Below are 26,449 nucleotides of genomic sequence, written 5' to 3'. Positions count from 1 at the left end.
TTGGCCGGAAAACCAGAGGAATGTTCTCCTGATGTAACCGCGGAACATGAAACCTCAACCCTGTAATGGTCAACAGCTGTGCTCGAGGTACACGTGTCCACAAGTCCTGCCTCGTGTCCTCTCGTTCTCTGACAGACTGCAAACAACTCCAACATGGGGTCGTAAAGGAGATGGAGCTCAACCAGCTATGACTCCACTGCGACATGTCTTCAACAAGGAGAGAGTGGATGTTTATTTATATATCTTTACTGAGTCATCTTGTGTCTCTTATAGTTTTTTCAACACTTGTATAATTCTCTTTTTGGCGTCTCTTGGAAGTGTTTGTATTTCTTTATGGTTGTTTTGTGTTTGCTTTTTCGCATCTCTTAGTAGTTGTTTTAACTCTCTTTGTGTTCGCTAGATCATTTTTCATATCTTTGTGGGCATTATGCGTCTCCAATTAGTCATTTCATTCTCCGTGCAGTCTTTCGTTTCTCTTTACAGTCCTTTTTCTGTCTCTTAGTTTTTCGGTCTGTGGTTGCACTGAAACACACTCTTTGGCGTCAGCTGTTCATTTTTTTGGAGTAAGACATTTTTGTTTTAGGCCTGTTTTTCTCTAGCATACCAATTTATATCCCAGTTGACATGAACCACTGAAGTACCTTGTTTTTTCCCTTGGAAGTTCAATCTCAGCTCCTAATATATATAATGAGACTATTAAACTGTGTAGCCAAAATACAGACACTCGAACACTCTCCATTAAAACCATACTGTTTTAAGCTCACTGTAAATACAGCATTGTAACATCTTGGTGAATACAAGACTTACAATACAATACAATACACACTTACATGTCCATAGAACAGAATATTACAAGCATGACATCATCTAATATTTTAGGTTTTCGCTCTAGCTTTTATGTAAATACTATAACTACATTTTTAGTTTGTAAGTTTTTCATTTAAATTGGACATTTCCGTCTTATCAGGGCACACTTTTTTAAGGTGAGGCACAAGGTTACACCAGGTCTGGAAATGTTGATTATTGCCTCTCTCTCTGTGTGTTTCTGCAGCTGCAGCAGATAGCAGCAGGGAAAGAGGAATGGAGGAATTCAACAGAGAGGAAGTGCAGACCTGGGGGGGGGGGACCTGTAGTTTAGAGGCTTTGTAATTAGACCCTGCAGGGTGGTCCTCAGAGTTATGATCGCACAAACGGCACTGTACACGACTTACCTGCGGCGAAACAACACAGATTGAACTACTGCCTTATAGTAGCTTTAACAGAAGCATCAACTATAAATCAACTATAAATCTGCTAACAGTAATCCCAGATCAATGGAGAGACACTATGTTGCCTGCATGAAACTAGGAGGGATCTGTGGGAGACACACAGCGGAGAGCAGCTGACTCAGGACTCTCTCTCTCCTCCGGAGGACTGAAGCAGCTGCAGGACCGTGAACGAGGTGAGATCCATTCAGATTAATGTGTCAGTTATCAGTCTGCATGATCGCTGAATGGGCGAGTTGTTAGTAAATGAAACGATGAACTTCTGATTGCAACTTTTTTAACGCTTGAACCTCACCGGGCTGCACGAAACCACCAATAGAAACAAATCCGCGTTTATAGGTAATCTGCTAAATGTAGACCATATTTAATTAGTTGTCTCACTGTCTATAGCCCCTTTGGGTGTTTACTTAACTTGGACTTTTCAAACGTTATGGTAAAGATGAAGATCTATCCTAATTGGATTTACAATGCATATCTACATTTGCAATAAGAAAACAAAAGCGCCAAAACCCATAAAGAAGCCCCTCCCCCTCCGGACAGTGTCTAAATATAAGAGAATAAACTTTGTGTGTTTTCCATTTACCCGTTTCCAGTTCAGATGGGGTTTTCCAGGAAAACATTACGTTATGTAATATCCCCTGGTCAGTGTAGGAGGCTAGGAGCCATATGAAACACACTGGATATCCCAACAGCAGTTCAACACAGCAGCAGATTTACACTGCGTGACTCCAGATTACACAACATCAGGACCAACAATAATATGTAAATGTAATATGCACATGAAGCTGTATTAAGCTGTGAAACGGTGTTATTAGTGAGTGTGATAAACACACACAGCATCAGAGTTTATAAAACTGCAATAGGAGGCTATCAAAACTGTGCTTCCTAGCAACCCTGAACATAATGACAGTACGTTTGGACAGATTTTGAGACAATGGGCCAATTGGATATGTCAATGAGCCCATTGGATATGTCGATGGGCCCATTGGATATGTCAATGAGCCCATTGGATATGTCAATGAGCCCATTGGATATGTCAATGGGCCCATTGGATATGTCGATGGGCCCATTGGATATGTCGATGGGCCCATTGGATATGTCAATGGGCCCATTGGATATGTCGATGGGCCCATTGGATATGTCAATGAGCCCATTGGATATGTCAATGAGCCCATTGGATATGTCGATGGGCCCCTGTGAGAGACTGAGAAATACACAAACAAACAACGAAGCTATGTTATGTTGCTTTACATCCGTGTGTGTCTTTTTGCACTTGTACAATACAAAAGCCATCTTGTGTCTCTTTGTAAAAATATTGCATATTCTTCTGGTCATTTTGCATCTCTTTGTAGTAGTGTATTGTCTCTTCTTAGCCTCTATTAGAAGTTATTTTTGTGTTTCTTTACTAACCATTCTGCCTAAGCCATTTTGCAGGGTCTTGTTTGTTTTGGGTCACTTACTGTAGATGTAGTTGTTTTGTGGCTCTTTTTTGTGTCTCTGTGGAACTTTTTCATATTGTTTTGCCTCTTTTTTTGTATTGGCCTGATCTCTTGTCAAGATCAAAATCTTTCTGGGCATTTTGCATCTCCAAGTAGTCATTTTATTGTCCTTGTAGTCTTTTGTATATCCATATATAGTCTCTTTTTGGTTGTTTTTCTGTCTTTTTGTAGTCGTTTCTGTGTCAGTCCGTGGTCTTCACTGGTCTTTTTGTGGTCATTTGATTTCCTCCATCCTCCAAATGATCAACATTTTTCAAACAGTTTAAAAAAACCTTCAGAAGAATAAAGTATTTGGACTGTATCTGAGTGTACATCTGTAACCAATAAACTGGGAAATCAATGTAAAGACCACAAAATGGTCCATTTTCAGAATACCATTGGGAATATAATTGGTCCAAGTTGTGTTGTCTGTAGATCAAAGCGATGCTGCAACAGTCACAGCGTTTCCTAACGTTTAGAGTATCTGTTTTGTGGTATTTTCCTGAGTTGTGCACCCCTGTATGGAGGATGCAACAATCAGGCAGTATGGATACAGCTGTATAAACACAGCATGGACACACTGTTCCAGTTACAGGCTGATCACTGGCACACAGCCATTGCTTTTCCATTCAAAACTACTCAGCTTGGCTCTCTGTATAAACCCCCCCCCCCCCCACTCCACTGACTTTCTCTGGATAAAATAAGCCTTTGACCTTTTCTGAGCTAATTGGGGATAAATTATGGGCTGCCTGCGGGGTAATATTTCAGGTGATTTATGGTCCTTGCATGCTCGCTCCATTATTTTGACATTTTCTTTTCTTTGGGGATTTGTATGAGAAGCGCATTAGTGAGGAAACATTCTCTTTTGGTGAGTGAGTGCAGAAACCCTCCATGGATTTTCATTTTAGCAGCCACCGAAATGCCACTGTGAAAGCATGGCCAACTCATAATTATAAAAATGCTTCACTTTATTAGTTTTTCCACAATGTTTATTTTCTTTGGGGTGATACATGCTTTCTTTGGCTCAGGGTTGAAGATTCCTCTTTCTTTTTCCGCTGCTCTGGGAGTGACATCAAGGACACATCATGGTCTTATTTCCTGAGAAGGTGCTGAACAACGTCTTGTACATATGTTTCTTAAATTCAATTGAATCGTCTTTGCTTCTGGTGGTTTTCCCCGTTCTCTCTTGTGAACTCATGATGTATGTTTTCCTCTTACTGTATTTCACAAACATTTAACATAATTAAAAGGCAAAAGTCGGAATGAATCCCAATTGGTGAATTAAATATTCAAGTTGTGTTTAATCCACAATTAAACACAATGAGATAAGTGGTTCATAAAAAGATATAAGTAAATCCCCAACAGCTCATCCTGCTCTAATTCCTTCCTCTCTAATTGAACACCGTTTTGTTGCTTTTGGGAATCCCCATGGTTTTGCCTCCTCTTACAAATATGCAGACCTTTTAACTTTTTAACACTTTCTTCACCAAGACCCCTAAAGGCTTAAGAATTCTGCAAAGAGTTTTTTTCTGTTTTAGCTCAAACACTTTATCTGCCTTATAATTCTGTTATTTTTTGAAATTCTAGCAGTTTTGATCATCAGATCAAAATCAGATTTCATTGGTGGAATCTGAAATAACTCATCAACTATTTGACCGATCAATCGATCAAAATACTTTATTAACCACAGGGGGAATCTAGGTTTTGTGACAGTTGCACGATATTGGAATACATCAACAGAAAAACGTTGATGGAAACCTTGAAACGTTAATGAAAACGTTGATGGAAACGTTGATGGAAACGTTGATGGAAACGTTGATGGAAACGTTGATGGAAGCGTTGATGGAAGCGTTGATGGAAACGTTGTTGATGGAACGATTTTGATGGAAAAGTATTTGATGCAAGCTTTGTCCAAACAACCCTGAAGCCATTGATGGAAAGGTTGTTGTCAGATATATCGTGGTGCAGTCATGTTTCCATAAAGCACATCAAACTACATTCCAGATATCCCGTCTGACTCCTGGCAAACAGTGTTGGATTGGTTGCTGGGAAGTTTTTTTAAGGCATTCGTGGTTTCCAGAAGATGTTATGACCTTCCCTCAGCCACTGGGAGAAAGGGAGAGAGGGTTCTAGCTGATGTAAATTATTTTCAGCGCACTGTCTATTGTTTACAGTCAGATCAGCGACCTCAGGTGCCAGAATGGAGTGCAAGGAGCTATTTTACAAGGTAGTCAAAAGCTTAATGTTCAACAAACAATAGCCAACAAGTTCCAACAAAGCAGTTCGGTCAATGCTTTCAACCACTTTTGCACTCCACACCAAATGTTTATCCGTATTCAGCCAGAGCTGTCTTAGAATTGATTGGTTAATACATCTTGCCAAACAAAATTAATCCAGAACGCTTCCGATGCCAAAAATCCTGCTTCCTACAGACTACTGGCTGTTTATAGAGAGGATATTCAAATGTTAATCCATCCAATACTTTGTTGATGTCCAAATACCTCAGCTCTAGTTTGTGCCTGGTTTAGACTAAGACCGTAGACATGGTTAACTATATACCTGCTGAACATCACAATGCTATTGTTCGTTGACATTGTCAAGTTCACTGCAGCGTTGACTCAGCTCCAGTTGCAATAGGTCAAGTGAAATAAATCCCCAACATTCACCAGGAGAAGATTCAAGATTCAAAAGTTGTATTGTCATATGCTCAAAGTTGCAGTGTAGAAATGGCAATGAAATTGGTCTGACCTGAGCTCCTCCAACAATGCAACATATATAATAAAATACAATAAAAAATAGTGCAAGAAGTCTATGCCTGTCAATAGAATATGATATGTACATTAAGACAAAATGAAATATGGTTTATTGTAGTGATAACTATTTATATAAATAAGTAGATTAATTTATAGCTGATTAGTTGAAAACGCTGTGGCTCTTCCAGTCACGTTCTGAACAGTGAATATGAACTACCATCTAATCCAGGGGTGTCAAACTAAATTTTATCCCGGGCCACATTCGCATAAAGGTTGCACTCAAAGGCCCGTTGTAACTATATAAATATATAATATATATTAAATAATGTATTATATTACATTATTGCCTCTGAATTTGATTATTATCGGATAGGATAATAACTCAGTAATTAACTACGTCTGAAAGCAGAAGTCCAGGGCAAATAAATGCAGGTCCCTTCAGTGTGCATGTCACAAAACGAGATGCATTGTGGGACATGTCGTTTATGGGCAACGTGCTTCTGTAAATCGGCCTGCAACCTTATAATAAACGTATTATATTCTTTGCAAGCTCTTGCGGGGCCACATAAAATGAAGTCGCTGGCCGGATTTGGCCCCCGGGCCTTGAGTTTGAGACCCCTGATCTAATTGGGGATACAGGGTCCCTCGATTCAATAAAGTGAGACTGAAGCATCCTTTTGTGCTCCAGTCAACCCTCACAGTAAATACGCTAAAGACTCTTTGAGCTTGTTTTCTCTTACTGATCGTGCTGTTATGTTAAATGTTTGTTGTTTGTTTTTCATGTATTGTGTCTTGATATTTGTCTATGTTGATGTTACACATGGAGCTGCTGTGATGCAAGTCAAATTTCAGACTTGATCTGACCATTAAAGTTTAATCGTACAGTTGTCATCTGATACCCTTCTCTGTTCTTACTCTAGGCGCAGATATGCTGGGTGTCCTCGTCCTTCTGTCCCTCGCCTCCCTCGGGGCCCTGGTGCCCCCCCCAGGTTCTCCTCCTGTCCCCTGCAGACGCTGCTGTGATCACCTGGAGCCACCAGAGGGCAGCGGAGACCCTCCTTCCCCAGACACACAGCTCAGCCACAAGCCTGAGATCCACACCTACATCAACATGACCATCCTCAAAGGTACTCCATGTCAGACCACCTTTTGTCTTGGTTGATGCACTTTTAACCACCATATGGCCACATCTTAGGATTCTTTAAAAGTCTGTATTTGCTGATAAGCAGAAAACTCTCGAAGATTTTAGAGAATGCTGCAGGTTTTCCAAGTTATGCAATGACTTTCGAAACCCAAAAGTTATCTTTATGACATGAAAAATTCCTTGAATGAATCTTCTTTATCAAGCTAACTCCCACATATTTTCTTCAAGTGGAATTTAGGGTGTAGAGATTATTGGCATCCAGCAATGAGGTTGCAGCCTTAATACCGCCCGGCTCACCCTTCTCTTTCCATGTGTGTTTGACAATTTAATCAAAATTACTTTAACGCTTAATTGCTGATCAAAAACGTTTTTGTCTGTCGATCGACTCACTCTAGATGATCTCAACAGTTCATACAGTGTGAAGAACTCTTCAACTCAACTTCAGTACCCAACAAGTTACTTACGTTTGAACTATTCGCATCTTACACTGCACTGTAACTTTTATTCATGTACCTGTGTTATTCATGTTTTATTTTCTTTGCTTTTCAATGTTTCTAATGTGTTTTATGCTCTTAATGTATTTGTAAAGCACTTTGAATTGCCTTGTGTTGAAAAGTGCTGTAGAAATAAACTTGCCTTAAAACACATCAATCGTTTTCTTAAATTAAACGTAACTTTGTGTTAACATCTTCTTTATTTCTGACGGTAGTTTGACTATAATCTCTCTGTTTAGGTGACAAAGGAGAACGTGGCGACCGAGGAACTTCAGGTAAAAGTGGACCTGAAGGCCCTCCAGGCTCCAGAGGTACAATGGGCTTGAAAGGCACTAAGGGTCCGGCGGGGGTCCCAGGAGACGCCTGCAAAGTCCAGCACTCTGCCTTCTCCGTGGGCCGCCGCAAATCCCTCCACAGCCTGGAGACCTACCAGGCACTCGTCTTCGACACGGTCTTCGTCAACCAGGACGAACACTTCAACATGTTTGACGGGAAATTCCTTTGCCGCGTCCCGGGGATCTACTTCTTCAACCTAAACATCCACACGTGGAACTTCAAAGAGACGTACCTGCACATCATGCACAACGACATGGAGAAGGTGATCGTTTACACCCAGCCCAGCGACCGCTCCATCATGCAGAGTCAGAGCCTGATGTTGGAGCTGAAGCTGAATGACGAGGTGTGGGTGCGCCTCTACAAGAGGGAGAGGGAGAACGCCATTTACAGCGATGATGTAGACGTCTATATCACTTTTAATGGATACCTCATCAAAGGAACCACAGAGGGGAACTAAAAAAGAGAGGTAATGCAGAAAGGCCGAGCATGAGACTGTTGAGCTCAGGTGGATGGAAAGTAAACTAATTGAAGTTTCACAGACTCACTGAAAAATGGTTTCTTCTGAGGTTTATATTGAGATTAAAATAGAGGTTCACATCACTAAAAAACTGTAAACGTTGTCTTTAATTAAATGTATTATGTCAACAGATTACACATAACTGTATTAAGTTAGTTGAAAGCAATAATATTAAGTTTAACCTATTTACATTTGATTGCTTTTCAACAATTATTTGTAATCTGACATAATACATTTAATTGAACTCAATGTTTCCATTTTTCAGTGCAGGCTTCATCGTGGTGCTAAAATAAAAATGTCAATAAATTAACTGAATATGCTGTTTAAAGTATAAATATGTCAGGGTTTGTGACTTCAGGGTAATTTTTGTTATCCCTCTTCACTTTTTTTCAGTAACTCGACATGTGGTGCTAAAAAAACGGTCTGTGTTAATGAAGCTACCAAATTTATAATACTCTTGTGTATTGTTATCACACTAATGTACGTGGTTTTATACATAAAACTGTATAATGTTTAAAATGTTATTAGCCAAACATGAATGCAGTTCCCCACTATGACCACTAGAGGGAAGTTTACACCCCACTTACGGTAAAAACGTTGAAAATAAAACAAGCAAAACAGACTTCCGTGTTTCTGTTTATTTGAAAGCTTACATTGCTGTTTACGACATATTTAATACCCTTAAAGCCAAAGATAGCCGTCTTAAAACATTGTTAGGTAGATTTTCTGCATGCTAGTGAGCTAACTCAAGTTTTTGTTGGTGTGTCTGAATTTACCATAAGGGTAAAAAGTTATTTCTGATAGTTGAGTGGAACCCTAATCCTAACCCTAATCAGTTCAGCCTAAATTAAAGGTATATTAAAATTATCCCAGAAATAATATGGAGTGGATAAAAAATATCTTTGCCCACCAATGCAAATACCTGTGGAAACCGGTGGGTGGGAAACCTGTGAGGCATAAAGTTGACCTCTTAGGGCTCGGTCTGTCTGGACTGTCTCCAAAAAGGTCTCATAAATAGAAGATAATGATTGTAATGAGCACAGTGACCCCTTGAGGATGTCACAGAGAGTTGTTCAGTAATAAAATGTTTCTTCCCCTTTTTGTTCTGTGCTTTCTGTCGTAGCTTATACGTTATCTTTCCACTTTCTGATGACTGTTTGATGTCTCACTTATCATCCACATTATACTGCTATAAAGACGGTATGGTTGTAGTTAGTTGGCAGGGTTATTGTTTAGGAATAAACAACCAGAAGATTGCTCCACATTTCCTGTTCACATTTTTCTGGCGTGAACTGGAGCAGTTTTGCTTTCCTGTTGTCCTGACAAGAGATATTCCCCTCCCCCATTTCCACAAGGCTTTCATGAAGGGATTATTCTGCTTTGTAGTGTTTAGACAATATTATTAAATATTAAAAGGAGGTTTTGTGGCAATATTGTCTCACGTGAATTGTTTAGTTTACTGAGGTAGAATGGATAGTGAAACAAAGAGACAAATACATGTTCCATCATGCCCCACATCCTTTATTTCTCTTACAATGAACAGATGACACGGAGGAAACTGAATGCTTTGATTTTTCCCATAGATGAGAGGAGGAACACTGACTACAAAGACTCTTGTAAAGTATTGATATGAGTTACAAAAACATCATTCACAAAAATAGATTTGAGTTTTTGGACGTGTGATTGCATTTTATGCTGAGAACTGACATCAGGTGGTAATGTAGGACGAGGTTTGGCCTTTAAGCAGTTCAAAGCAAGAAAGCTGTTGAAGCGTCCGGTCGCTGCGGGCAAAAAACATACCACCTTTTCAAACTGTAATCTTAATAAAGACTGAATTCCCCTTTCACAGAAGCAGCTTCCATAGGTTTTATTCAGCCAATAAATAAATCCTTTCTATCCCTTACACAGTTATTCAATTTCACGGTGTTTGCACTTTTTAAAGAAAATACAGCCAAGAGCAACGTTTCTGACATTGAACAGTAACAAAAAAAAAACACAAGAAAGGAACAAAAAAATCTGACAATCCAAACACTGGTGAGTTGGGAGTGTGTGTTGAAATAGATAATCTGTGTGTTCACTTAGACATACATGGAAAACAACAATGATGACAGATGTTTGGGAAAACCAGCCATTTATGCCTTATAATTCCAATTTACCCAGAAAACACTATGAACTGAGACATTGAGGAGTAAGAAATACCCACACCGTACAAAACAAGTGAAGCAAAAGGCAGTAAGACAACACTGAGTCAAGTGTGTGAACATGTACATGTGCAGAATGATCAAATACAGTACAAAGCACACAGTAATCCTGCGTGTTACACGACACACAAAGCAACACAAGAGACACAAGCACACTGTAAAGAGTTCTCACATCATACAAACCCCCATAAAGACGGTAAAGCATTTCAGCTGAAGGGCTCTGCTGCTGTTTTCCTATTCTTTTATTTGAAGCCACAAGATAAACAAGGCCTGACATATCAAATATACCTTGTGGCTTCGTACAGATCTCACTGTATCGTGTTCAAAGTAAAAAGTCCTTCTACAAAAATACTTCTTTTTTTTTTTTGCTGTGTAAACTTTTGCAACCAAAGGCACTATCTTATCTTCCACCTGTTCTGTTATAAAACATGCAGCCCGATCCATGCTCGGATCACTATTTAATTGATCTTGACTCTAATACTGGCATTCATCTACAAACAACCCGACTCCTGGATTGATTTTATGGCACAATACTGAAAAACACTGCTTCTTGTCGCCATGTAATGTGCTCTTCTCCTTGCTACACAATACTGCGCCCCATGAAAATGCTGCCCACAAAACATACAGTTTAAAAAAGTTCATATTTGGAGGAGATGGGGGGGGGCAACAATAGCTGCAGTCTCCAGGGTTACCCGATGTAAGTCAGTAACTGCAGTTTGTGCGTTAAAACACAAAGGTCCATAAATGCTAATAGTCATAGCAACACAACAAGCATTAAAACAAAAATATTCCCTTTGGAAATGTTTTCCTTTAAATACACAGAGGCTCACCTGTGTTCATGCAGCTAGGAGGATTTTAAAAGAATGTAGAAACTCCAATTGAGTGGCTCAAAGTAAGACAAGCTGAGACACATTAACTGGAGCTGCTGTGCTTATAAGATAACGCCATGCTGAAACTGGTAAATAAAACAAGCTGCTAAGGAGTTGTCTGAAATGTTTCTATTGATATTATCGAATGCCCTTCTCCGCTTCAAACTATTGTACCAGGTCTGAAGAAGCAGTAGGGATTGTTGTTAAGGTAACATATGAGCATCCTCTAAGGGTCTGGTCAGACAGAGTGCTTTTTGCAGGTTTCAAAACACACAGTGCACATCGTTGCCTTTTTTTTATAAAAGCATAGCCTACAATTAAAAATGATTGTTGTTGTTGCTACGCCTCCACTGGATTCCCCGCCTTAGCCTTAATTTGTCTCTGAGCCTAGCAAACTCTAAAAATGTTAACCTTTAAAAAATTAATGTAATTCGTTAGCGAGTTGTTTGCTAGTTACCTTACCTATCCTAATAGACAGGCATAGTAGTATATAGATTGCTTCCAGTAAAACCAGTTAAAATTAGTTATCAAAGAAGCATCTTGTGGATTGATTGAATTTAACAATGCTAACGGTTCACTTTTGATAGCCAATGCTAACTGGCTAAGATGTATCGGCTTAACAAATGGGTTGAGTTAGCAAATAGATAGCTAAGTTAGCTGCATTTAGCTAGATAGCTAAATAAAACAAGCTGCAAAATAGTTATAATATTATATAATATTTCTATTAATATAATGAGCTTCTCCAATCTGAAACTTATATGAATTATCAAGCAAGCAACGCTAACTGGCTAAACAGGTTAACAAATGGGTTGAGTGAGGTAACAGTCAGCAAAGTTAGCTTCATTGAGCTAGGATGCTAACAATGTCACAACCACAGAAGCCCCGCCTCTTAATTCATACGATTAAACAACTAGGGTGAACCAGAGCCCTAGAGAACATGTGCAGTGCTTTACTGTTCTGAGTTCAAGTTCTTTATCAACAACAGTACTGCAAAAAGCGCTGTGTCTGATCCCGTCCTAATCTGTTTTTGAGTTGTAACATATTTCCTCCAGGTTTTCATGTTGATAGTCATTGGTATGCATTTTTAAAAACATACATTAAATCCCTTTCAAGCCTCACATAAGCATTGCACAAAGTGTAATAAATAAGATGACAACTAGTGCAACTAACACTTACAACTAATCTAATAACACCTTGTTTTAACTAACTGCAAACATTTCCCTGTCGCCTGCATCTGGGTTGGTGTCGCACCGAATACAGTTTGGCTCTGTGACATCACATCTTGCTACGTATGATATCACAAATTACAGGTGCTGCATGACATCAACGTTTTGAGTTAAGGTCTACACTGAATGTACAACATGTAAAAACACACATCCTGTTTTCCACAATCCATATCTGTGTTTCTTAATTGTGTGCTTCTTGTTATCTTTATGATTTAAAAAACAAAAACAACAATGGATATTAACCTGTCTCCACCTCATTAATGTGCTTCCTTAGAGCACTGAGTGTCCTTGATCATGTGTACTAGGGCTGCACAATTCATCAAAATGTAATCAAAATTGCAATTTGGACTAGTCCAATATTCAAATTGCAGGAAGAACAACTTTTGTTAAAAGGCCAAATATGTGTTAAATACAATTTTTGCTGAAGTCTTGTGAAGCTGCAGAGATATCCGGGCCTACAAAATGGTTTACTACAGAATGACCAATGTCATTGGTATGTATTTCTAAACACATTTCATGCTTTACATAAGCATCTCACTTCGTCATGGACAATATTAAATGATTGATATGACAACTAGCGCATCTAACAAACTCATTTTGAATGGCCTACGTACTTCTTAACTCATCCGCTCACCAATATCGTGAATCAGATCGCAAAAATGTAATATTGGTCAAAATAATAGCAATTCTCTTTTTCTTCTAAGTTGTGCAGCCCTAATGTGTACATTCAGTGAAGGTCATACAAGACTTGGGGGCACAAAACCCAGAAGAAGGGGAGGTGTGTCTGTTGTTGGAGTAAAAGGATAAACACACATTAAAAAAAGCACGTTCTGTGTGTGTGTCACTCATTGAGGATGGAGTCCGGCTTGTCGTATCCAAAGAGTCTGAAGTCGGGTTCGTACAGCTTGTACAGTTCTTTGCGGGTCTCCAGGGGCACGGTGTTGAACCAGTCCGCCTCCAAGGTGCTGGCCGTGAAGTTCCTTTGGGATGTGGGGAACTCCACCACGTTGTCCACCTTCAGCTGGCGCAGCAGATGCTCGGCGTCCTCCTCCGCCGTCTCCAGATGGCCCACGAAGTCATACTGGATCTGGCACGGGTGGCAGAGGCGGTACACCTGCCTCCAGTGCTCGTTGAAGGGCATCTCCTTCTCCGTCTGCGGGTCCAGGAGGTACTGCAGGAAGTTGGGGAAGGACGGGTGGATACCCATGCCGAACGCCTCGTCCGCGGAGGCGGGAGGCGTCGGCTGGTTGGCGTAGCGACGCAGCATGACCTGGGCGAAGCGCCGGTAGAAATTTGCGTTGGGCAGCTCAAATTTGTTCCGGTAGGCGGAGATGAGACGCACAAAGGGGTCACGAACGAAGATGAACTTGGTGTACTTCTTCAGCTTCACCTTCAAAAAGAATAAGAATTGTATTAATGCATAACATATATTCATTTTTATATATTATGTATTTAATTCCACAAGGACCATGCATACAAATACATTAATCTCAGAAAAGAGAAGAGATGAATTATGCCAGACTTGAGCTAATAGCTAGTTTCCATCTGCAGGGGATTTAATCATAAAGGGGCCCTATTAGGCCTTTTGGAGCTTCTCTTTACTGTAGTGCGTTTGAGTGCATTTAAATGGTCTTCAAAGTCTAAAATCCCAAAGTTCCTCTCCAAAAATATTAAATATATAAATACACTTTCTCTAAAAATACAACTGACCACCAAGAATGAATAAAAGAAAGCTGTTGTGATAATATTATGATGTTTGTTTATTTATTAATTATTTTCTTCTGATTTAATGAGTGTTCAATTATGTCTTACTGTTTTTAACCTGATTTAATTTTGTTGTGTAATTGTGTTAAAGTGATAATTTCTTATTATACAAAAATAAATACACGGTGGAGGCCATTGAAATAAAAACAATTCATTTACAGAAACCAAAACTGTTTGGTGAGAGACCTTTAGTAAATAATGACTTTTCTTTGCTGTAGCCGCAGAAACACAGTGGTTCAGATTGGGTTTCATTTGTTTACTTGACCTCTGCAGTTCCAACAAAGCACTTCTCTTAGAGACACATTGATTATTCTGCTGGCACATTAATACTACTTAAGTGGGAGCCGACAACAGCCTCTGCTTATGCAAATTGGAACAGAGAAGCACCGGCACATTTAAGCTGCAGCCACACGAGGACGATAACGGTCGTATCCGCTACAGTTCTCTATCAGATAGACGGTCCGGCCACACGAGGCCGACAGGGAAACGCAGATAACGATAACGGGTCCCAAGGTGGGTAGGTCTGCGGACGAAACGCTCTGGGGGGGCAAACGGCTCCGTGTCTACGTCCTGTAACGATCATTTCCTGATAACGATGACGTAATAGCCCCAGTTTTTCGAGCCGGGTCCCGGTATCTCGCAGGACAGTGCACCCAGCAGGAGCTTCCAGCTAGATTTGATACACGCAGCTCTGCATGATAACCTGCAGCTCCGCCCGCTGTGATGAGCGATGAGCGGAACAAAACACACACTTCAAGTTAGATCATCACCCTTAGCTATTTCAATTACCTCTCAAACTACCTAAACTAGTTGTAAATATGTTTACTTTTACTGTCGGGTCACTCATTACTGGATCAGCGAGCAGCATGAGACCACGGATACTGACGGGCTGTGAGGAGAGGGGGAGGAAAATAGAGACTCCGTCCTCCGTGTTTTATTCTTATATTATTATATAGAGTCGTTATTCATTCGTTTTAAAGCTTAATAAATAACAAAGAACAAATTTGACCGGCACTTTTCTAATTTTGTCCGTAAGATTGAAACTTTAACGGAAATGTTGACCAGCAATAAACAGAAGGGCAAATGATTCCCTAACAATTAATATATTTGAACTTTTTTAATTTATTTTTATACTTTTACAACTTTTTTGAAATTACGTAAAAATAAAAAACGCGACTCTAAAAATAAAACTGATCACCCAGAATGAATGAAAGCTGGCAGGTGCGACAACATGATATCAGGTGTATTATTTGTACAGACCTTCATGAGGTGCTTAGCGAACTTGCCGTAGCGTTTCCAGAACTTGTTGAAGGTGAAGTGCATGCTGCTGTTGTGCACCAGGTCTTTCGGGACGGAGAGCGGGTCTCTCTGAGGAACGCCATCCCGCAGCAGACTCTCACTCAGGACGATCATGATGCGCTTCCAGTTACTGCACGCCACCTGAGAGAGGAACGGGGAACATCTGACGTAAATACTCAGTTAGTAGAGGGACAGGGGAGTGGGCGGAAAGTGGGAAGCAATAGGTGGTATTATGTCAGCTTTTCGGTAACCCTAACCCCAACTGGCAACCGTGTCCGGAAAGTGTTTTAGGTCGTGTAAAAATTTAACAAATTCCAGTTAAAGATTCCCTACATTTATTATAAAAAAAGGTAAACTAAATTATTTAAATCAAAAGAAAGTCCCATCAATAGACTTGTGCATAACGCAAACAAATAAATTAATAGACATTACCTCAGCTTTAGGCTTACATATATTCTCATATAAAATAGAAATGAATAAAAACGGAATAAACAAGGAAACACTGATATTTGCAAATAAAAAAATAAACAGTAAATATACAAATATTAACAATAGAAAGATAGAGTATCGATAGAGAACAAAATACAAAAATACAAAATAAATGAGAAAACACCATAATAGCCTACTACCTACTAAATACAGTACAAACGTAAAAAATATCAATTATGGGTGCAAAGTGTAGTTGTAGTTTCAAATATACTTTTTGTGTGTTGTATAAATTAAATGTTTGCAAAGCACACAGGCATTTGCGCACCTTGGGAACGTAGCAGTAGATGATGCCGTGCCGGTCGTCCACGATGAGGTGATCCAGCTCCTTGTTGGGAATGTCGTCAAAGGAGCGGTTTTTGCCAGGAAACACAACGCTGTCGTTAGCGCACATCTCCTGAAGTAATCTCCGTCGCTGCTCCTGGTGGTGGTGAGGCACAGAAAGGTTTTTATTATTAGTGGTGAGTATTCATTCCTCCTGCTGCAGCTGTTTTTCATGGCCATAATTTGGACTGGAGCTGGAATTAATGATGGCTCTGTTGATATTTAAGTATGCCAGTGAGCGAGCTGCAGGCTGACTTACCTGCATACTTAAATACTATTTATGAATACTGAAATATTATCTCTTAATTATAGTACATCACTGGAATATGAATCTGATTTTAAACCTTCCCTGCAGTGTGAACAATTCAAATGCATCCAATAAACCCAGCCAACTTTAATAATTAAACATCTACTACTACGGTACTGTTGGAGCTATTCATTGTTTTGTATTTATTTAATCAATTGAATATTACATTTTTACTTGACAACATGTATTTTGCATATAGTAATTTTATAATTATTCAGTTTCCTTATTTTAGTTAACTGTATTAGTTTTTTTTTTTAAACATTGCCCGCCTCCGCCCCTCACTCTCCTTCCCGGCTGCTGAAACCCTCATCCACGCATTCATCACTTCAAGACTGGACTACTGCAGCAGCATCCTGTATGGCTCATCATCCAAAATTCTAAATTACAATATATCCAGAACTGCGCTGCCCGCCTCCTCCTCACCCACACCCGCTCCAGAGACCACATCACCCCCGTCCTTCAAAACCTGCACTGGCTCCCTGTCCGTCAACGAATACACTTCAACATCCTTCTGCTAACACACAAAGTTCTCAATAACCAGGCAATTTATATACTTATTGAAAACAAGCTACAAAATGTAATACCTTGGAAAATGCCGTTTAATACTTTTTAATAGCCTTCATTTTCGCTAAATAGATTTATCAACTTTTAATACTTTTTAAGGCCTCGCGGACACCCTGCAGAGGACACTTTGACATGTTGACTGCAGCTGGTGGGAGGGGGAGGGATCGAACTGCTGACCCCCTTATTTGCAGACAGTGAGTGCACCAAACCTCCGAGGTACAGCCAACCTGTTTAATGATCCATGAATCCAGTCACACCTGAAAGGCCAACACTCTCGAATCATTCAAAATAAATCTCTCAAAACTCACTTTTTCACTCTAGCTTTCAATCTCTAATCAACAACAACAATAACAACCACACTTTACTTGCACTTGGATTAGGAGTGCTGTTTATATATTTTTTGTTTTCTTTGAACGGTTTCTGTTTCTGATTGTATGTAAAGCTTATTTGAGCACCAGGAAAAGCGCTATTAAAAATGATATGTATTATTATTATTATTTTTATAAATCAAAGTCAACTTTATTGTCAATCTTTCCGTTTGTGTGTAAAGACAGATCAAAATACCATTTCCCACAATCCCGAATACAAAAATATATACAAATATGTATAAAATACGTATATCCTACAGTATATATACACAACCAACAGACACATTTAAACATATGCACACATAAAAGCAATATATACAGAATAACAGTCACTTCAATATCTTTGGGATATATAATGATAAATTCAGATATCCACCTGTCTCTCTCGGAGCTCGGCTGCCACAGGACTCAGGTGGATCTTCCACTCCCTCCGCGGAATGTACCGTTCCTCGGCCTTCTCTGATTGGTTACCAGAGTCGGCGGGGGCGGGATCAGTGGGTTCTCCGGTGCCCGGCTCCAGGAACTGGTTGACGAAGGCGTCGATGTCGGACAGGAAAGATGGCGTCCGCGAGGTGTGAGGCTGCTGGCGGGGGGGAGGGGGCGGGGGGATCCTGGGGCCCGGGGACACGGGGGTGTGCAGGTACAGGTGAGAGGCCCCCACATCGTCCCAGTAAATGATGATGAGGAGGATCATGAAAACCGAGCCCAGGACCACGAAGATGCGGAACATCCTGGAAGTTCCCATGGCGACTGTTGAATATATATTGATGTTTTCAAATATATACATGTAACAGTTGTAATAAATATGCACTGGTGTTTAGTGTTAAATATTTATTTATAAATAATTTAGTATAATCAAACTAATTCTGTGTTTTGTATTAAATAATTCTGTGTTCTTTATTTTATTAATTAATTGTTCAATACCTAGGTCTAGAATAAGTGGGCGGAACCTCCAGAATGTATTTACTGTATTTAGGAGACTATTTTTGTGGGGACTTCCCCTTCATATTGTGTCCCTTACGTTTCCTCTTCCCTTTTTGTAAATGTCCCACGTGAGAGGAGTCAGTGTGAGGGATAGTTAATTTAATGCTGATTTGTTGTAAATTGTCAGTGAATAAATGGAGATCGCCTCGACTGTATGCTGGCTCTGGTCTCATCCATGAACAACACAAACACAACGCAGTCACCGCTTACACACACACATAAAACGGTCAGTCTAGGTGGCATATACAGTGTACAATCAAATGAATAGGCATGTGACGTGGGCTACTACACTTTATAATCTCCCATGGCGACTGTTACTGGCTACAGGATAACCATAGCAACTGGTAAGACTTCACAGGGGGAGCCTCTCTACAGCATGGCGGCGGCGGATTGGAGTAAGTTACCTGGGTCTTTTATTCATGCGGTCACCGGGGCAACAGATTGTTACAGGGTCACCATAGCAACAGAGTCCAGTAGCTCTCTCTCACCATGGCAATAGATATAAAGATGGAGTCTGTGGCTGGTTTGTTATCATCATGCTGCTGCTGCACTGCAGGAAACTGGACATCCATGGGTCGACTCTCACCTCTGCTCCATGCCTGCAGGAAGACAGAAGGGAGTTATTTATTCCATCTTTATTTAAAGATAACATACAATGCTCATTTTCAGGTTCATATTAGTCTGTAGTGCCTCTACTGTGACATGTCTCCATGCTTTAATGTTCAAAAAGCTCTTTATTTCTCATACTGCCTGTCTTTTCACCCTGTCTGAAACCAGAGCCCAGTCTACTCTGATTGGTTAGCTAGCCTGCTCTGTTGTGATTGGTCAACTGCTTAGAGATGTCCCGCCCCTTAGCCTATCACGTACAATGTGTTAGAGCGCTAGCCAATAGAAGTGCAAGTGTAACATTGGAATGCCACTGTGTTACTGAAATGATTTTAGCCCATTTACATGCACAAAAACCTATACAACACACGACTAACTCAGAGTCCTCCTAGAATCATTTGTTCTGCAATCCAAGCAAACATTTTAACATTTGGCATCAATTAATCCGTAAGACTTAGTGAGTAATTTTTTTTTTTAAACAGACAGCTTCAGTTTCAGTAATTACCGAGTGCAAATCAATAGTGTTTTGGAGAGCAGACAAAACAAAATAGTAGAAAGCAGGATTTCAAAAGCATGCAGATTATCATGCAAAAACAAAAACAAAGGAAAGGCTGATATCAGAGAGTTGCTCTTGCTCTCTGTTAATAAAAACATCTTGAAAACTGGAGCAATACGTGGGCAGGTCTGAAATTGTATTGGCTTTGAATATTTTTACTGAACCTCCTTCACCTCTCTGAGTCGACTCTACTCCCACTCTCAGCAGTAAAATCACAAGTTCTTGTCAAAAGTTTGCATGCCAGGGGGCTCTGCATACCACAAGGTAATAACTGCTGCACTGCACAAGTATCCCGCTGTATCCAGGCTTCCTATGGATTACTGTACAGCATCGGCACACTAAAATACCCAAGCTGAGGTAATAAAGGCCCCACTTTATACACCTAAAGATACGCTCTGCATGTACGAAAACACACTGAAGCTTACTGTGCTCATGCATTGCTGAAAAATGCCTTATTTGTTTATCGAGCTGCAGATAAATGGCCAGTTCTACCTGTCTCAAACCCCAATCCATGTTTCCTAATTCCCACTTCATCTCCAGTTTTCTGCTTTCTGTGCAGTGTGAAAGTCACAGGGCGTCGCTTTTCCATTCCGACACTTTTTCTAAATTCGGAGCCTCTGTGCAACAGTCCTCATATTATTTCCTCTTTCCTGGAGCTGAGAGGAGACCATTGACATGGAAAATCATCATACCCCTCTCCAGAGGCAGCAGACTACGCTCCTCTTCCTCTCTGCACACCAATGAGCTCGATGCTGTGACATAACGAACATTCAATCAGGCGTTTTAAGGGGTAGAAATGTTCTGTACGTTGAAAGTTAAGTACTCATTAAAAGCAGGGAAAGAAACTACTCTAGTTTTGTACAATTGAGATGAACTAGTACTTTAATTGAGTAGTTTTACTGCATACTAGTTTGCACATGAACTTACAATTCAGTGGAAAGACTGCATCATCTTTACCTTAAATCAATATTATTATTTTGAGATTTACTTTCAAAAATCATTATTTTTAAAATAGCAATAAAAATGCCTGTTGCAAGTTGATGCATTCAGATGCCTTTTTTCCAGCCAACAGACAGAATTCACAGAATTCACGGTTCGGTATGTACCTCGGTTTGGGGGTCACGTTTCGGTACAACAAGAAAAAGCAAAAAAAAGTCCCAAATGCATAATTCCAGGTCTGTTTTTTATTTATTTTGAACAGTAGTGCAAGTTTCAGTTAAAAAATAAAGAACTCTAACATTTTGAATAATTAACTTTATTACACAGTTAAAAACAAACCACAAACAGTACCACACACACACTCAGAAGGCCATATTATCTATAATGGCTGAAGTCAAACAAAAAGGTTCAATAAGCTGTAAAACTCAAAAGAATGTCTTGAAAATATTACAAAATAATAAATAAGAAAGTGTTTCAATCACAATCAATACAAGCTGGGGTCCTCTACTACAGTGGTTCTCAAACTTTTTTCAATAATGTACCCCCTTTGAAAAAGATCTCAGCCAAGTACCCCCTGATCGGCATCCGGGACAAAAAGCCTATAAAGAGGTACAGTACAGCCTTGCACCATCAGTGTCTGATTTATTAAAACAACAACCTTGTAACTGAGAAACACTAACAAATGAGTGAAAAACCTGGGCTTGTGCTTCACTGAGGGCTTTGTCATTCTGACCGGGAGGCAAACTGCAGTTATTACACTTCGTGTTTTGAAATATGTACAACTTGACATTTAGCATGAGCTGGCTTTAATACTTTCTTTATGGTATTCAAATTGGGCTCAAGTAGAACCTTTACCCATGTATTTTGCTAGTTCTGAAAGAATAATCAACATTGTGCATCAAACCATATAATGGTTTGTTTAACACCTTAATGTTTACCACCTCATTCCATATTATGTTTTTTGATGTCTTCGGTATTAATCTACAATGTAAAAAATAATCTAAATAAATAACGACCTTCGATGAGAAGGTGTGTCCAAACTTTTGACTGGTACTGTATGTGATCAAAGGTTTTCAAATGCTCCAGCTACTGTAGCACACACTGTGTGTGTGTGTGTGTGTGTGTGTGTGTGGTACATTCCTGCTTTTTTCACTTCTTGCACCATAATTCTTTCTCAATGTTCTTCCAATGAAACTCTCACCCTGTCATGGGGTGTGGACTCATTTGGCTTTGGTGATTGTTTTGGCATGAATTCAGTATCATTTTCCTTGAAATATGACTCCTCCCAGGTAATGATTGCACAATGACCCACAGCGACTCTGTTCTCTAAGTCTACTATTGCATAAGGGCGCAGCATAGCCGTTGAAAAACATATGCCAATAGCTTCTGTTATTTATTTTTGGTCTCTCGGCTTTCATGTCTATTGGCTTCTGAAAAACAGAGGGGATAAACTGTTGAACTGCTGCTGTCTTTTGCCGGGCTCCGTTGATTGCCAAATCTTGGTGATGCCTTCTCAAAAGATTTAGCATGTTTGGCTTGTGTTACCATTAGCATACCGCACCGCTGTCGAACAACGCCGGTGTTGTGTCAAATTATCCACCCCCGGCCCCGTTGTGAAATGCACCCCCTAGCCTGCCGTAAAAAGCACCCCCGCAAAAAAAGATGCTTCTACTAATCCCACTCTCAAGCACTTTGGAGGGTATAGTTGTAGGACTAGTTCCAATAAATTAAGCAAGTTTCATGTATGTGACGCGTTTATTGTCAGAGATAGCAAGGGGTGCATATCGTGGCAACCAGGCTGTTCATAAAAAGCACCCTCCAAAATCAAATGTTTCTATTAATCCCACCCTCAAGCACTTGATGTACAAATAAACAATACATTGTAAAGCACAAGTACAAGCACAAGTATACAGACAGGACGTCACAATTAAATAGAAACGTATATTAAATAAAAAATGAACTGAAAAATAAGTGACGAATGAATGCAAAATCCAGGATTCGACAACCCAACCATCAAAAAGACAACATAGAATAGCGGACTATACATTCAAATGCGCGTTCCCGTGTCAAGGGTTGCATTTCACGACGCGGGTGCATCATTTGACACAACACCGGCACACCGTCCTCGTCCGATCCACCACTCGCACTTTACCGTTATTGTAGTCCACAGGGAACCCGAAATGTTCCCACACAGCTGATTTAAAAGAAGCAGGTGGGTGTTCTAGCTCCTTTGTGTTATCCATAGGTGTTATCTGAACTCGCAATACTAACTTTTCTTCTTCGTGTATTTTATTCGTTTTGTTGTGTTTTCTTCTTCTTCTTCTTCATTTGTTTGTTTGTTGGGCGGCTGGCAAACAGCTTTTAGGCGCAATACCGCGCCCTGGATTATAGTATAGTAGTGGATACTGACCTGAATGACAGACTTTTTTCCCACTCGTAAAAAAAAAAGGCGTATTCGTCGTGTGACTGCATGCACCGAACCGTGACGGTAAGGGACGAATATGGATACCGTTACACCCCTAGTTTATAGTGATAAGAAATTTGAAAAAGCTGTAATACTCATTGTAGAAGTAAAAAATGCTACACCTCGACCAACCATTGGAGTAAAAATGCACTGACATATGAATGAGTTGATTATAAGTAACCATGATCAATATCAAGGGATATTAGACTAGATTAGATGTACTAATCCCAAATTGAAAAAACTGACTGTTGACTGCAGCATGTTAGCATGCCATTGAACATGATGAGTTAAAAATAGAATAAAAAACAACCAAACAAATCAACAGTAGAAAGATCTCTCTATATAATACAATATGTTGAATCTATATTAGACCAACTTACCGCTAAAAATATGAACATAGGAGGACACTATACAATATACAATGTGGAAAGCAGTTGCAGTTTTTAAATTCGATTGTAAAAGGAAAATAAACCTTTAAACCATTTTTCCGTGTTTCCATTATTTTTTCGGTATCTTTCCTACACTCGCAGTGCCAACACCATGTCAACAAGTCTCAAATATAATTCAAGTCTTGTTGCAATAACCAGTTTTTCCCTTTGTTATTTCCCTCATAACTCGTCCATGCTTGTTCTGTTCATCTCCACCTCAACATACAGCAGGAAAAGCGGTAAAAAGCAGCCGAGCAGCAGGCTGTGCTCACCGGACAGAACAGATAAATCTCACCGGCAGGTCCGCAGCAGACCCGGACACAATGTCGGCTTTGACGGGCAGCAGCACCGCGGGAACGGGCTGTTCGACGCTCTCTGCATGTGGAGCTTTTTAGTCACATTTACGTGGAGATAATACAGAGCATCCAAAGAAAACAACGAGATTCCTGACGCGCAGCCGCGGGTTTAATGTAGCCGTGTATCAAAGTAGTGCACAGTCAAAGAGCAACGTGCAAAACAACTAAAATAGGCAGCATGTTGAATTACTTTTCATATTTCTTGTTAGTATTTAAGTTAAAAAACCTCCTCACCTCTTTTTGTGTGAGCTCCCAGCGCCGCGTCAGCTGCCTGTGGTGCGAGACGAGTGCCCGTTTTTTCCAGGGAGATGGAGCGGGATCAATTAGAGTATCGCGAGAGTTGGTACTTCATGTTTCTGCAGAGTGAGCTCATGAGGGGGAAAAAAATCCCTTTTCTGGGTCAGCTCCAACAGAGCATGTCTCAGAGTCAGAGATGATTTATGTAGACAGACTCCCAATCCCTCCCTCCCTCCTCCTCCTCCTCCTCCTCCTCCCCCTCCCTTTCTCCCCTTGTCTTCCAATATGAGCAACGTGCTGAAAGTAACCTGCTATACCTGCAAAAACAAATGTCATCTTCACTGAGAAAAAATCAGACTAAAGGAATTATAATTAGGAAATGTTGCTGTGGGGGATCTGCGTCTATTTCTGTGGCCTCAGGCTGAGCAGGCGGTTACAATCCTGTTACTTGTGAACTCTTTTCATCCTGTGACATCAAACACAGCAAGGAGCCCCTACAGAGCAGCTGATTCATTTTGCACACACACACACACACACACACACACACACACACACACACACACACACACACACACACACACACACACACACACACACACACACACACACACACACACTACATACACAGAGAGATCATCATAATCTGCATCCAATCAGCGTCACAATTTCACCCCTCTCCTTATTTGCCTAATATAACTCTGTACCCTGGCATCAATTATACTCTGAACACACACACACACACACACACACACACACACACACACACACACACACACACACACACACACACACACACACACACACACACACACACACACACACACACACACACAGCATGAACACAGCATGAACACAGCATGAGCACATCAGATAAGAAAGCAATCTTAACAGAAGGAAGAGAAGGTGCCATCAAGATAATTGTTTCACAACATCATTTAAAAAAGATAACGGACATATTTATCATGTTTATAATCATATTACATTTTTACTTTTATATATTTTATTATTTGACGATAATGACTATGAAATTGTACCATACAAAAGTGTGAAAGTATAGTCAAAGGAGTATACATATTAGCCCTGTGTCTCAACACACGGAGCAGAAATCTAGTATTGACTAAAGTAAGGCTTATAGCTTCTGATACGCAGTGCGTTGCCGTTATGAGTGTTCACATCGCTGTATGCATGTATTTCCAGATGCAGAGATTATCTACCACAAACAGGTTATTCTTAATCCCCCGCTGGCCAGCCCGTTTCACTCAATTTGAACCATCTGGTGGTTATGGCTTTGAAAAGACATCTTTCTAAAAATAGATTTATAAGCTGCAGAAATCAACAAAGTGACTATAGCCATACGGTTCAGTGAGTTATGGATGATACTGCTGGATAAACCCAGAAGAGTTTTGAACAAACTGATTACATTTCACAGCTGAGTTTAAAAAGTCAATACACTTTCAGTATTTGAGTTGACTTAAAGCTTATTTAAAACTTAAAATAAAACGTTTTTTGGATGAAATACAGTATTTACATCAATAGGATCAATGCAAAAAGTAAAGAGTAGTCTTTAGATCACGTGTCAAACTCAAGGCCCGGGGCCAAATCAGGCCCTTGGTGGATTTAATTTCGGCCCGCAGGATAATTTCTAATTACTATTAGATCTGGCCCGCCGGTATATTGCACGCACACCTTCACTCCATCCTGAGGGTCTCCTCAGCTCAGAGCCTGAGCCCAAACATTGATGACCTTGCACCCAAGATGAGACGCCAAGTATCTGATCACAGAGCAGCACACTGAGTTTAATGGATGTTTCCTTCTGCACTTTTTTTCTTGAGACAACAGGGCATGTTTGGTTTTTCTTTGAGGGAAATAGTTTTGTTGAAGCTGTTGTTGGCCTGTGGAAAAATGTACTCATAAGAAATGACTCTGGAAAAGCTGCAGATAGAGCCATAAGAAATGAATACAACTGATCGTTTAATGTTTAATGTTTTTTTTATAGGCAATCATTTAAGTTTTGTTAGTTCCAGGTTTAATATGTGCAATAAGTTCATTTCAATAAGGTCTGCAATAAACATTGATCCAGTCCGGCCCTCGACTAGTACCCATTTTTTTATTTTGACCCACTGTGTATTTGAGTTTGACACCCCTGGTCTAGATAAAGGGGTAATTCATGATTTTATAAAACTAATGTATAAAGATCATGATCCTTAATATGCAAAACATGTTCAACAAACTTTCCTCCAATTTTTTATTGTTTATTTCGAATCTTGTGTTGGTCAATTTAGTGCCCCTAAATATAATGTGTTTATTTTAAATAAGTTGCAAGGTGTCAAGATGACTTCTATTCAAGCCAACCCCTCATCCCTCCTTAACATTATTATATAGCATCTTTATGTTTGTTGTTGTTTGTTGTTGTTAAGATAAAGGAGAGAATCTTCTCTCTGTGTGGAGAAAACGGCATTTAAAAAAGATCTGCTTGCCTTGCCT

The 26,449-nt window shown here is 40.0% G+C and overlaps 2 protein-coding genes across 6 annotated transcripts; one reads left to right on the top strand and one right to left on the bottom strand.

The window, feature by feature from the left end:
- The first annotated feature begins 1,160 nt into the window (after positions 1 to 1,160).
- On the top strand, positions 1,161 to 8,609 carry c1qtnf6a (C1q and TNF related 6a). The gene is made up of 3 exons (XM_079644476.1): positions 1,161 to 1,441; positions 6,417 to 6,623; positions 7,374 to 8,609. The coding sequence occupies exons 2-3, from the start codon at positions 6,425 to 6,427 to the stop codon at positions 7,925 to 7,927; spliced, it is 753 nt and encodes a 250-aa protein (XP_079500602.1). The 5' UTR covers positions 1,161 to 1,441; positions 6,417 to 6,424; the 3' UTR covers positions 7,928 to 8,609.
- An 878-nt stretch (positions 8,610 to 9,487) lies between these two features.
- LOC307015679 (carbohydrate sulfotransferase 12-like) lies at positions 9,488 to 24,079 on the bottom strand. 5 transcript variants are annotated; one of them, XM_079644457.1, is made up of 6 exons: positions 23,963 to 24,079; positions 18,784 to 18,978; positions 17,772 to 18,145; positions 16,101 to 16,253; positions 15,308 to 15,487; positions 9,488 to 13,673 (listed from the first exon to the last, which is right to left on the bottom strand). In XM_079644457.1, exons 3-6 carry the CDS (start codon positions 18,138 to 18,140, stop codon positions 13,125 to 13,127), a joined length of 1,251 nt encoding a protein of 416 aa, XP_079500583.1. In that variant the 5' UTR covers positions 18,141 to 18,145; positions 18,784 to 18,978; positions 23,963 to 24,079; the 3' UTR covers positions 9,488 to 13,124. The 5 variants fall into 5 exon arrangements, with proteins under 5 accessions (XP_079500583.1, XP_079500587.1, XP_079500585.1 ...); XM_079644461.1 differs by having other exon boundaries at positions 18,868 to 18,978; XM_079644459.1 differs by lacking the exon at positions 23,963 to 24,079 and adding an exon at positions 23,645 to 23,938.
- Positions 24,080 to 26,449: the final 2,370 nt, after the last annotated feature.

Source organism: Notothenia rossii (genome assembly GCF_949606895.1).
Source record: "Notothenia rossii genome assembly, chromosome: 8".
Taxonomy (NCBI): domain Eukaryota; kingdom Metazoa; phylum Chordata; class Actinopteri; order Perciformes; family Nototheniidae; genus Notothenia; species Notothenia rossii.
This window is presented reverse-complemented; position numbering and strand designations above follow the sequence as displayed.

Coding starts and splice junctions, on each gene's coding strand:
- c1qtnf6a (XM_079644476.1), top strand. CDS start 6,425: ATGCTGGGTGTCCTCGTCCTTCTGTCCCTCGCCTCCCTCGGGGCCCTG. Junction 6,624..7,373: donor CAACATGACCATCCTCAAAG/GTACTCCATGTC, acceptor CTCTCTGTTTAG/GTGACAAAGGAGAACGTGGC.
- LOC307015679 (XM_079644457.1), bottom strand. CDS start 18,140: ATGGGAACTTCCAGGATGTTCCGCATCTTCGTGGTCCTGGGCTCGGTT. Junction 15,488..16,100: donor TCTACTGCTACGTTCCCAAG/GTGCGCAAATGC, acceptor TTCCTCTCTCAG/GTGGCGTGCAGTAACTGGAA. Junction 13,674..15,307: donor TCGCTAAGCACCTCATGAAG/GTCTGTACAAAT, acceptor TTCTTTTTGAAG/GTGAAGCTGAAGAAGTACAC.